The sequence below is a fragment of the Scylla paramamosain genome, chromosome 26, assembly GCF_035594125.1.
Source record: "Scylla paramamosain isolate STU-SP2022 chromosome 26, ASM3559412v1, whole genome shotgun sequence".
Lineage (NCBI taxonomy): Eukaryota > Metazoa > Arthropoda > Malacostraca > Decapoda > Portunidae > Scylla > Scylla paramamosain.
The window spans coordinates 15,197,568-15,210,389 of NC_087176.1; the positions used below are offsets into that span (position 1 = coordinate 15,197,568).

Consider the following 12,822-nt stretch of genomic DNA (forward strand, 5'->3'; position numbering starts at 1 on the left):
ATAGATTTGGGAGAAGAACAGTGACCGTCTACCACAGCAGCAATAGAACGGTCAGAAAGGAAACTTGAGATGAAGTTACGGAGAGAAGGATAGAAACCGTAGGAGGGTAGTTTGGAAATTAAAGCTTTGTGCCAGACTCCATCAAAGGCTTTTGATATGTCCAAGGCAACAGCAAAAGTTTCACCAAAATCTCTAAAAGAGGATGACCAAGACTCAGTAAGGAAAGCAAGAAGATCACCAGTAGAGCAACCTTGACGGAACCCATACTGGCGATCAGATAGAAGGTTGTGAAGTGATAGATTTTTAAGAATCTTCCTGTTGAGGATAGATTCAAAAACTTTAGATAAGCAGGAAATTAAAGCAATAGGACGGTAGTTTGAGGGATTAGAGCGGTCACCCTTTTTAGGAACAGGCTGAATGTAGGTAAATTTCAGCAATAAGGAAAGGTAGATGTTGACAGACAGAGCTGAAAGAGTTTGACTAGGCAAGGTGTAAGCACAGAGGCACAGTTTCGGAGAACAATAGGAGGGACCCCATCAGGTCCATAAGCCTTCCGAGAGTTTAGGCCAGCGAGGGCATGGAAAACATCATTGCGAAGAATTTTAATAGGTGGCATGAAGTAGTCAGAAGGTGGAGGAGAGGGAGGAAAAAGCCCAGAATCGTCCAAGGTAGGGTTTTTAGCAAAGGTTTGAGCAAAGAGTTCAGCTTTAGAAATAGATGTGATAGCAGTGGTGCCATCTGGTAGAAGTAGAGGAGGGAAAGAAGAAGAAGCAAAGTTATTGGAGATATTTTTGGTTAGATGCCAGAAATCACGAGGGGAGTTAGATCTTGAAAGGTTTTGACATTTTCTGTTAATGAAGGAGTTTTTGGCTAGTTGGAGAACAGACTTGACATGGTTCCAGACAGAAATATAAAGTGCATGAGATTCTGGTGATGGAAGGCTTAAGTACTTTTTGTGGGCCACCTCTCTATCATGTATAACACAAGAACAAGCTGTGTTAAACCAAGGTTTAGAAGGTTTAGGACAAGAAAAAGAGTGAGGAATGTACGCCTCCCTGCCAGACACTATCACCTCTGTTATGCGCTCAGCACAGGTCTCTAACACGGAAGCAGTAGTCATTCCAAGGAAAATCAGCAAAATACCTCCTCAGGTCCCCCCAACTGGCAGAGGCAAAACGCCAGAGGCACCTTCGCTTAGGGGGATCCTGAGGAGGGATTGGAGTGATAGGACAAGATAAAGATATGAGATTGTGATCGGAGGAGCCCAACGGAGAAGAAAGGGTGACAGCATAAGCAGAAGGATTAGATCTAAGGTCAGGAAAAGGTCAAGAATATTGGGCGTATCTCCAAGACGGTCAGGAATACCAGTAGGGTGTTGCACCAATTTCTCTAGGTCATGGAGGATAGCAAAGTTGTAGGCTAGTTCACCAGGATGGTCAGTGAAGGGAGAGGAAAGCCAAAGCTGGTGATAAACATTGAAGTCTCCAAGAATGGAGATCTCTGCAAAAGGGAAGAGGGTAAGAATGTGCTCCACTTTGGAAGTTAAGTAGTCAAAGAATTTCTTATAGTCAGAGGAGTTAGGAGAGAGGTATACAGCACTGATAAATTTAGTATGAGAGTGACTCTGTAGTCGTAGCCAGATGGTGGAAAACTCGGAAGATTCAAGAGCGTGGGCACGAGCGCAGGTTAAGTCATTGCGGACATAAACGCAGCACCCAGCTTTGGATCGAAAATGAGGATAGAGAAAGTAGGAGGGAACAGAAAAGGGGCTACTGTCAGTTGCCTCAGACACCTGAGTTTCAGTGAGGAAAAGAAGATGAGGTTTAGAAGAGGAGAGGTGGTGTTCTACAGATTGAAAATTAGATCTTAGATCGCGAATGTTACAGAAGTTAATGAAGAAAAAGTTGAGGGGGGTGTCAAGACACTTAGAGTCGTCGACAGAAAGGCAGTCCGACCTGGGGACATTTATGGTCCCCTCCCCAGATGGGGACTCCGAGGCTGTTGTAGGAGTCGCCATGATGATTTTAAAATTTTTGGGTGAAGGGTGTGTGTGTTATTAGGTGCTTGTAGTTTTGTGTGGAGGAAGAGAGTTGTCATTAGAGGGCAGGCTGTGACTGTCCCCTTGTGTTGTGAGACACAAAGGGAAACGTTCAGTGAGGCCACAGCTGAGTTTAATGATAAGTTCACAGCACCCCCTGAACAGTGCTTTAGACCTCACTGGGAGTAATTATCGTTTCGGCAGGTGTCTACTGCCTCCTCCTCATATTTGGCGCTGGTCAGACCTCATCTCGACTACGCTTTGCAGTTCTGGTCCCCAAATTACAGGACCTATTTTATAGACCTATTTTAATCAGTACAAAGGAGAATGGTAAGGATACGAGTGATGAAGAGTATTCTTTACGAAGCGAGATTGAAAATGTCAAATTTGCATTCTTTAGAGAGACGTAGGTTAAGTGGGGAGCTTTAAGGCTTTAAGTGGTATAAGAGTTATAACAAGGGGGGCGTAGGCAAGATTCTTAGGATTAGTAGCAAAGATAGAACAAGAAATAACGAGTTCAAGCTTGAAAAAAAAAATAACAAATAAAAAAATAGGTATAAAAAAGACATAGGAAGAAATTGGTTCTCAAACAGTGTGGTAGATGAATGGAATGGACTCAGTAATCAAGTTGTTAGTGCTAAGTCATTAGGGAGCTTTAAGAGAAGATTAGACAGATTTATGGATGGGGATGATCAGTGGAAATAGGCAGGTATGATTCATACAGGGGCCACCACGTGTAGTCCTGATGGCTTCTTGCAGCTTTCCTTTTATATATATATATATATATATATATATATATATATATATATATATATATATATATATATATATATATATATATATATATATATATATATATATATATATATATATATATATATATATATATATATATATATATATATATATATATATATATATATATATATATATATATGTACATATTTTTTTTTTCTCTTTGCAGTTATTAGTGGGTTGGTGGCTGATGTTTTGCCTTATTGTGTCAACGGGATTCAGATCTTCTTTGATTGCGCATCTCACCGTTCAAGGAAAAACTCAACCACCGAAAACCATGAAAGATTTAGTGGAGGCAGACAACTGGAAATGGTCCACTGAACCATGGCTGTTGAAGGGCGTTCCTCATGAATATTTCTCAAGACATCCTGATCCTGTTGTTCAGAAAATATATGAGGAAATGGAGGTTAGTTCCAAATTATTATTTTTTGAAAGTGAGGAAACTGGATAAAAGGGTAAAAGCAGTAATTTAAGATGTTCAATAAGGAAAGGAAAGTGAGAGAGCAGGAGTTGGGTGAAGCTGAGGTTGAGTGGAATGATTGCAAGACAGCCTTAGTGGAATATGAATTCTCAACTCAACCAATGTACTGTTCATTCATAACATTTCTCAGGTAAAATAATCAAAACATCATTAAAACATGTGTAACAATACATGTATTGTCCCCGACCTCAACCAGAGCGTTGCCCAAATCCCACGTTACAACAGTCCTCAGACAGCATAATCCGCTCAGCATGGCCGCCTAAACTAAAGAGAGCGTCCACCCCCCTCTTCTTAAAACTTCATACTTTAACTCCCACGCACACCAGTACACGAAAATCCAGTCCTAATCCCCATCACACAAACAACAGCACGCATCTCTACAATTTGACATGTTTACATATGATACTTATATCCAATGATTAATAAATTTTATTAATTAATTGTTTTAATTAATTAATTAGTAATAATAAAAATTATAATAATAATATAAATGATAACAATAATAATAATAATAATAATAATAATAATAATAATAATAATAATAATAATAATAATAATGTTTCAAAGCCTGTGTTGTCACTACCGCGCCACTACGTGTTCTGATATGATATCTGCCACCGTCTTCACCATTTATATCGAGTGATGGTCGCTACTCAACACTGTACCTGTTTATAATGTCGCCAATTTTCTGATTTGATATTACTCCAGCTCCTGTTGTTACCACTGCCACTGTTTGGATTTAGTTACTGCTGCTTGTTGAAGACTTACTGTTGAGCGTTCCGGATGCAGAGATGATGCAATTTTCAGAGTGGGGATGATAGCAGCACCAATGTGGTTGAAGTTTTCCGGTGATGTAGATATGGTAGATAGCGTGGATTGCGTGGGTAAGTGATTTATAGATAATTGTGCAAGTAAAATCATAAACCCAATCACCTTCCTTTCAGTGATCATATAGGTGATGTACACTTGCACATTGATATAACAGTACCCGTGTGATCTTGAGAGACACGGATACGACTCTTGTCAATATGACAGAAGTGACTTGATTCTCTCGACTCTCTCTGGTGTTTAACTCGTGACTGACTTCACAATCTACTTAAGTAAATCTGCTTACTCAAGTTTAGAAGGGAACTGACCAACAGAGCAGATGAAAAATAAGCCAATCATGGGCCAGAGCTAAGGAATTTGGGCCAATTACAAGGTGTGAGAGAGAGAGAGAGAGAGAGAGAGAGAGAGAGAGAGAGAGAGAGAGAGAGAGAGAGAGAGAGAGAGAGAGAGAGAGAGAGAGAGAGAAGGAAAAAAAATAGTCCAGACTTTTCACGTGGAGAACATTGAATACATGGAAACACTGATCATGGAATGATGAAATGAAATATATATATATATATATATATATATATATATATATATATATATATATATATATATATATATATATATATATATATATATATATATATATATATATATATATATACACATACACATCAACAATGTTACGACTGATACAATAATAATAATAATTATTATTATTATTATTATCATATATATATATATATATATATATATATATATATATATATATATATATATATATATATATATATATTTTTTTTTTTTTTTTTTTACGTCTAGTTTTCCCTAGTCTATTAGGGCTGAGACGGTGCCTCCTGATGAAGGACTTTTGGATTTGGCATTTGGGAACCGTTACCCCGAGTGGATGCCCTTCCTACCCTCGGACCGTAGCCAGGATTCGAACCCGTGCGCCTGATGACTACTTGGCCCCCAAAGCGCGCTTGGTTCCACTGTACCACGGCGGCTCCCATATATATATATATATATATATATATATATATATATATATATATATATATATATATATATATATATATATATATATATATATATATATATATATATATATATATATATATATATAATTATTTTGATCCTAAAACTTTGCTTTTGTGGTTAGAACAATGAACTTATATTTTGCCTTATTTCATTATAGTAAAGGTAACTATTGATTTTCATGTCAGGTAGAGACCTTTGCAAAATCTCAGTTGCTTATTTAATTCCTTTTTGAAATGTTGCAAATAGGTTAAAACAATGAAATAAAGATTGTAAAGTGTTCTAAAGATTTTTAATTTTAATAAGATTATTCATGAACTGATCAGATCTGGCAAGAAATTTCTCATATTTGGAAGAATTTCCTTACATTTCAGAAATCTTCCCAAATCTTCCAGAATGTTCTATCAGACACTTTTCTAGAATATTTTAGAACATTCAATTCAATGTAAGCATTTTCAGAATATTCTAGAACTTTCTAGAATACGGTAGAAATATGCAGAAGTATCAAGAATTATCTAGAATCTACAAGAATTCTTTAGAATGATTCAGAATATTCTAAAGTAGGTTCAGGAATATTTTAGAAAGACTGAGAACATTCTGTAAGAATTAATATAAAGTATTCCAAAAGATTTTCAATTTTAATAAGGTTATTCTTGAACTGATCAGATCTAGCAAATTTCATATTTAGAAGAATTTGCTAAAAGTTCAGAAATTTTCTCAAATCTTCCAGAATGTTTTACCAGACACTTTTAGAAGTTTCTAGAACATTTTAAAACATTCTGTTCAATGTAAACATTTCCAGAATATTCTAGAACTTTTTAGAATGCGGTAGAAATATGTTGAGACAACAAGAATTTTATAGAATCTACATTTTTTTTTTAGAATGATTCAAAATATTTTAAAGTAGGTTCAAAAAATATTTTAGAAAGATTGAGAACATTCTGGAACACATTCTAGAAAGGCTAAGAATATCCTAAAGTACTGCTTGACAATATAAAAGTAGGGTCTTGCAGACCACCAATCAGTTCTGCTTTGACTGCCAGAGAAGACACATCACAAGAGGTGAAATGGCATGAAGAGGCTGCAGTCATTCTCCAGATGCATTCTGCTACATATGTGGTCAATTCATCAAGATAAGAGCACAGAAGTTCTCTCTGACAGCATCTGGAAAAATTGTGAAATTTAGCTGTTTTGAGGCAAAAAAATAATTCTAAAAGCCACAAAAGCGAGGTTTAACAGGAAAAGTGGGCATTTTCTATTGTTTAGCAATGAAAAGAGTTGGGAAATAGCACTTGCTTGTCAAAAGACAAATATCGTGTTACAAAGTGCTACTTCACAAGCATATATCTGATCATCAGTATGGGTTCTGTCGTAGCCGTTCTAATAGCTTTTACTACAGAATCTTGGTCATCCTTTTTTTAAGGATTTTGGTGGAACTTTCGCTGTTGTCTTAGACATATAACAAATATTTTATAAAGTCTGGCATAAAGCTTTGATCTCTATACTGCCCTTCAAAAGTTTTTATCCTTCTCTCTGGAACATCTCAAGTTCCCTTTCTGTTTTATTTTTGCTGCGATAGACAGTTATTGTTCTCACCCTAAATTTATTAATATTGTTATTACTTAGGGTTTTTCCTGTCACCTACTCTTTTCCTATTATTCATCTATGATCTTCCTATGACTTGAACCCTTCCAAGGTGATTTTAGAACAATTACCTTCCAACTTTTGATGGGGACAGGCGCCTCAGTTTTTTTTTTTTTTCCTAATTTTTGTTGCTCTTGGCTAGTACCCCTCTTAACTAAAAATAAATAACAAGCAAACAAACTAAAGACTACTCACAGGCATCCTGATGAGAGCTGACATTTGGACAGGAAATATCACTTGCAGTTTCTGACAAAAAGTTAGCAAACTGTTTCCTACCAATATGCAAACTCCATCTCCAACCAATGTTTCCTTCTGTGGACCGGCCTAGGGAGACAATACAACGCAACCCAAGGATAGGGTTAACAACATGAAAAGAAAGATGGTTTCTCAAGCAGTGAGGTAGGTAACTATTCTTGGAAGCCAATCACTGCATCGACAGAGCAACTCTGAAAGAAAAAGAGGCAAGGAAAGACACTAACGACACGAAGACAATAAGATAAGACAGGGAAGTGTAAATGGGAAGACGTAAGAATACCAGATCTGACGTCTGAAGTGTAATATGAGAACACTGCACTTAAGGTAAAAAAACAAAATAATAACTAATATCTATGCTGGAAAACAGGGGACGCCAACACAAGCGAGATGAGAGCGCCAGGGACACAATGACTGTGTAGGGATGAGATGCCGAAAATTTTAAATAGGTGGACCTGGCATGTGATGTGGCGACACACTAAAAAGATAGTAGCACAGCAAAAGTGAGTCCTAGCACAACAAATTGCCGAACAATTGCGTAACCACGTCAGCGTGTGCCAGCAAAACTTCATTGCAGTCAAGGGAAAAGGAGCATCGGTAGCGCACCACAGGTTTTGTTGGTGTGGTGTGATAATTAGGTTTTCTTTCATTTAATATATATATATATATATATATATATATATATATATATATATATATATATATATATATATATATATATATATATATATATATATATATATATATATATATATATATATATAGTCGTTTTCAGTAGCACTCCACAAGTTAGAGGTTGAAGGATGGGAGCGTACTGAAAATTTCTCCGCTGCCAGACGACCCTCGCTTGTCCTTGCCGCAAAAACTGTCGTACGCCTTAGTTGAGAGATCACAGAGTGGAAGCATCGTCATATTCTGCTACCGAGAATACGATAAATAAGCATGGAGAGGGAGAGCAGCACCGACTCTGATATATACATGGAAGACGATGACTACCAGCCTTTTACGTCAAGTCCTTGTTTGAAGCCTCTTCTAACCATTGCAAGCATTGCTGAGATACAGCCTGAGGCAGATATGGGTGTAGTGATGAGAGCCCAGCAGTAGCTACTTCTTAATTCATGGAAAGGTAATTATGTCCGCCACTTCTTGCCAATGTATTATGTGTAAACAAAGGGTTTCGTGAAGGCTTGGAAGAAAATAGGATATATTTGTGTTTCTTTGGCAACTGATTTTTTCTATTTATTTTTAAATTTATTAAGTTTCTTCCTCTTACCTTCCTCTCCTCCTACAGTGGACATGTGATTAAAAGTTTGTTTAATAATAGACTACAATCCTAATTAGGGAAAGGTTAGGTTAGGTTAGAATGGGTTATGTTAGGTGGGTTTGGCCCTTCCAATTTAGTTTAGGTTTTATTAGGGTCTTGTAATGGCAAAATACTAATTTCTTATATATAGGTTAGGCTGGGTCAGGATATGTATCTAGGTTTGGCCCTTCCAATTTAGGTTAGGTTAGGTTTTATTAGGGTCTTCTAATGCCCAAATACTCATTGCTCATATATAGGTTACGTTAGGCTATGTTAGGTTATGTTAGGTCAGGTGGGGTTAGGTTAGGTAGGTTTGGCACTTCTAATTTAGGTTAGGTTATGTTTTATTAAGGTCTTCTAATGTCAAAATACTCATTTCTTATATATAGTTTATGTCACGTTAGGTGTGGTTATGTGTGGTTATGAATCTAACCCACTATCCAGCAGAAATATTATGCACTCCGGCCAAAGAGAAGCATATCAAATATCTTCCATAAGACCCTGACGTATAAAATTGGTAGGAATCCGGGATGACTGCTATGAGGGAATTTTTTTTATATTTTACACTAACCTATTGGTCTCCTAGCTAACACAGAAACACAGAAAGCATCACTAAATATAATTATAAACAATTGACAACTTAGCTGTGATACACGTGGCAATTGAAGAGTTGTGATATGGTGAATCCAAGTCGCTGGCTTCCTGGCCAGCGGCTGGTCGTGTTTTGTAGCAAAAACCGCTTCCTTGTGTTTATCCTGAAGTTCCCATTCTCTAAGTTATTATTAACTTTGTGAATTTAACTAGTGCAAACTGTAGTGTGGCAGAGATACGCCTTGAAAGACAGGTGGCTGGGGACTTCTAGGACACTACTGGCTAGGCTAGCAGACTCACTCCCGTCGCTGGCTCCCAGCTTGCCACGTCAGAACAAAAGCTATACGCCTTTCGTAACTTCTACCTTGCTATTTTATATAATAGCTAATACTTAATTTCTACTAAATTAATCTTAATTACCCTTTAAATTAACTATGCATTTTGTATAAAAATCACAAGACAATAATGTACTGATATTAGTGGAAATTTCCACGTATTGGGGCCGCGCATTAACTGAATCAAAACTCTGGTCACCATTCACCATTCACTTATTATGACCACCTATGATTAAATTCCTCATCAGCATAGGAGTGGATAGGTCAAGAAGTTTGATTAGAAGATCATTGATGAATAATAGGAAGAGAGTGGGTGACAGGACAGAACGCTGAGGAACACCACTTTTAACAGATTTACGAGAAGAACAGTGACCGTATACCAAAGCGTCAATAAAACGGTCAGAAAAGGAAACTTGAGATGAAGTTACAGAGAAAAGGATAGAAGCCATAAGAAGATAGTTTGAAAAACAAAGCCTTTGTGCCAGACTCTATGGAAAGCTTTTGATAAGTCTAAGGCAACAGCAAACGTTTCACCAAAACCAAGACTCAATAAAGAAAGCCAGAGGATCACCAATAGAGCGCCCTTGACGGAACCCATGCTGGCAATCAGATAGAATGTTGTGAAGTGATAGATGTTTAAGAATCTTTAAATATGCAGGAAATTAAAGCAACAGGAATTTGACTAGGCAAGGTGCAAGCACAGAAGCACAGAGGCGTAGTTTCGGAGAACAATAGGAGGGACCCCATCAGGTCCATAAGCCTTCCGATGATTTAGGCCAGCAAGGGCATAGAAAACATCATTGCGAAGAATTTTTATAGGTAGTATGATGCAGTCAGAACTAGTAGAGTTTTTAGCAAAGGTTTCAGCGAAAAATTCAGCTTTAGGGACATTTGTGATAGCAGTGGTGCCATCTGGTTGAAAGAAAGGTGGAAAAAAAAGATAAAGTTATTAGAGATGTTTTTGGCTAGATGCCAGAAGTCATGAGGGGAAAGATCTTGAAAGATTTTGACTTTCTATTAATATTTTTTTTTTTTTTTTTTTTGAGAACAGGCTTGGCATGGTTCCGGACAGGAGTATAAAGCGCATGAAATTCTTGTGATGGAAGGCTCAATTATCTTTTATGGGTGACCTTTCTATCATGTATAGGATGAGAACAGGTTCTGTTAAACCAAGGTTTGGAAGGTTTAGGAGAAAATGAGTGAGGAATGTACGCCTCCATGCCAGACACTATCACCTCTGTTATACGTTCTCTGCACACAGAGACGGGTCTCTGACACGGAAGCAGTAGTCATTTCAAGAAAAATCAGCAAAACTTACGTCCTCCCCGACTAGCAGAGGGAAAACGCTAGAGGCGCCTCCGCTTAGGGGGATCTTGAGGAAAAAATTGGAGCGATAGGACAAGATACAACTATGAGATTGTGATCGGAGGAGCCCAACAGAGAAGATAGCGTAACATCATAAGCAGAAAGATTAAAGGTAAAGAAAAGGTCAAGAATGTTGGTCGTATCTCCAAGAAGGTCAGAAATATGAGTAGGATGTTGCACCAATTGCACTAGGTCGTGGAGGAAAGCAAAGATAAAGCCTAGTTTACCAAAATGATCAGTGAAGGGAGAGGAAACGAAAGCTGGTGGTTAACACTGAAGTCTCCAAGTATGGAGATATCCAAAAAAAGGGAAGAAAGAGTCAGAATATGCTCCATTTTGAAAATTAAGTAGTCAATGAATTTCTTATAGTCAGAAGAGTTAGGTGAGAGGTATACATCACAGATAAATTTAGTTTGAGAGTGATTCTGTACTCGTAGCCAGATGGCGGAAAACTCGGAAGATCCAAGAGCGTGGGCACGAGAGCAGGTTGAGTCCTTGCGCACATAGACGCAATATCCAGCTTTGGATTGAAAATGAGGATAAAGAAAGTAGGAGGGAAAAGAAAAGGGGCTACTTTCATTTGACTTAGACACCTTTGTTTCAGTGAGGAAAAGAAAATGAGGTTTAGTAGAAGAGAGGTGGTGTTCTACAGATTGAACATTTGATCTAAGATCACGAATGTTGCTGGGATCAATGAAAAAAAAGTTGAGGGGTGTGTTGAAGGGTGTGTGTGTGTAATTAGGTCTTGTAGTTTTGTGTGGAGGAAAAGAGTTGTCTTTAGAGGGCAGGCTGTGACTGCCCCCTTGTGTTGTGAGACAAAGGAAAACGTTCAGTGAGGTCACAGCTGGTTTTAGTGATATGTTCACAGCACCCTCCTTGGTCCAATGCTTTAAATCTCACAGGGAATAATTATCGTTTCGGTAGGTTCCTACTGCCTCCTCATTTCTAAGTTGTATGAGTCTTTTGTCCATTGACCATGATTTATGCCGTTCTACTGATAGTATTCTCATCAGGATACAATTTTATATCCTAGGTAAATGGCAAGTGGAACGATTCTGTTCCGTTTTTAATAAGACAATGTCATCTTCCTTAAGGGAAACTACATTTTCAACTGGTTGAGCGTCATTAAATATCTCTCGAAAACTGACTAGATATACTTCCGACCAGTATTTCTGTAACAATTTTGTAACATATTCTGTATAATTTTTGTTGATAACTTTTTTTTCTCAAATACTGGGACGTATCATACATGCTGGGGTCTAGAATATGATCCTCCACCTTGATGTTCTTGTTGTTTAACACAAATTTTTAAAGCATCTGGCATTGCTTTACCCGTCTTCTGAATGACGAAGTGTGTTCTAGTTAATATGGGCTTGTGTAGGTGGTGCCCAAGGATGCAGATAAATACATGGTAAAATCAGCAGCAGTATATTAAATCAAAATTGTAAAAAAAAATAATAGTGATGAAGCCACCAGGAGCCGCGAATCCATGCCCAAGGCTGGCAGGACAACGACTACTAGTCGTCGACTAGTGATGCTGGGATCAGTTTGCCGGCGCGCGGGGACTCAGGTCACGGCATAGGCTGGCATCCGCAGACAAAGGGTGAGGGTTGACCTCACTCCCACAGGGTCGGCGGTTGAGCGGCCGAGGTTTGATCAGGTCTCAAAGGAAGGAAGCGGAGAATGGAATGTGGTGGGGGGTGTGGCGTCCCACCACATCACTTGGCCACATCTGGTAGGCATGTCCTCATGCCTACAAAACATATGGGTGATGGAAGCACACTGTGACACGCAATTCTTATCATATAGACGTGCTTATCTGTGTAAAACACGTAATCGATGCTCTTAGGCAATCGCAGGGATCATAGAATAATGACGTCAGAAGAGCTGGTACGCACTGGCAAATCACAACGCTCACATGGCAGTGACGTCAGAAGAGCACACAGTGGCCAATCACAAAACTCACACTAGCAATGACATCAGTACAATGACTCACAGTCCAAGAAAAACACTATGACTTCAGTAGAGGCCTAAAATAAGAGAATATGTCTTTTCTATGCTAAATAAATTGCAAAAATAGCAATGCACTTAAAAAAAATCATAAGGTTGAACAAATAACGCACATGATGGCGATCAAGTTTTCGTCGAATGTTTTTTTTTTTATGTA

General features: G+C 38.0%; 1 protein-coding gene across 1 annotated transcript in view; it reads left to right on the forward strand.

The window, feature by feature from the left end:
* Nucleotides 1–12,822, forward strand: part of LOC135113841 (probable glutamate receptor) — a 101,620-nt gene that overhangs the window by 16,567 nt on the left and 72,231 nt on the right. The window contains exon 6 of the mRNA XM_064029459.1: nt 3,003–3,239. Coding sequence (XP_063885529.1) covers nt 3,003–3,239 — 237 coding nt within the window. The remainder of the gene's footprint in view (nt 1–3,002; nt 3,240–12,822) is intronic.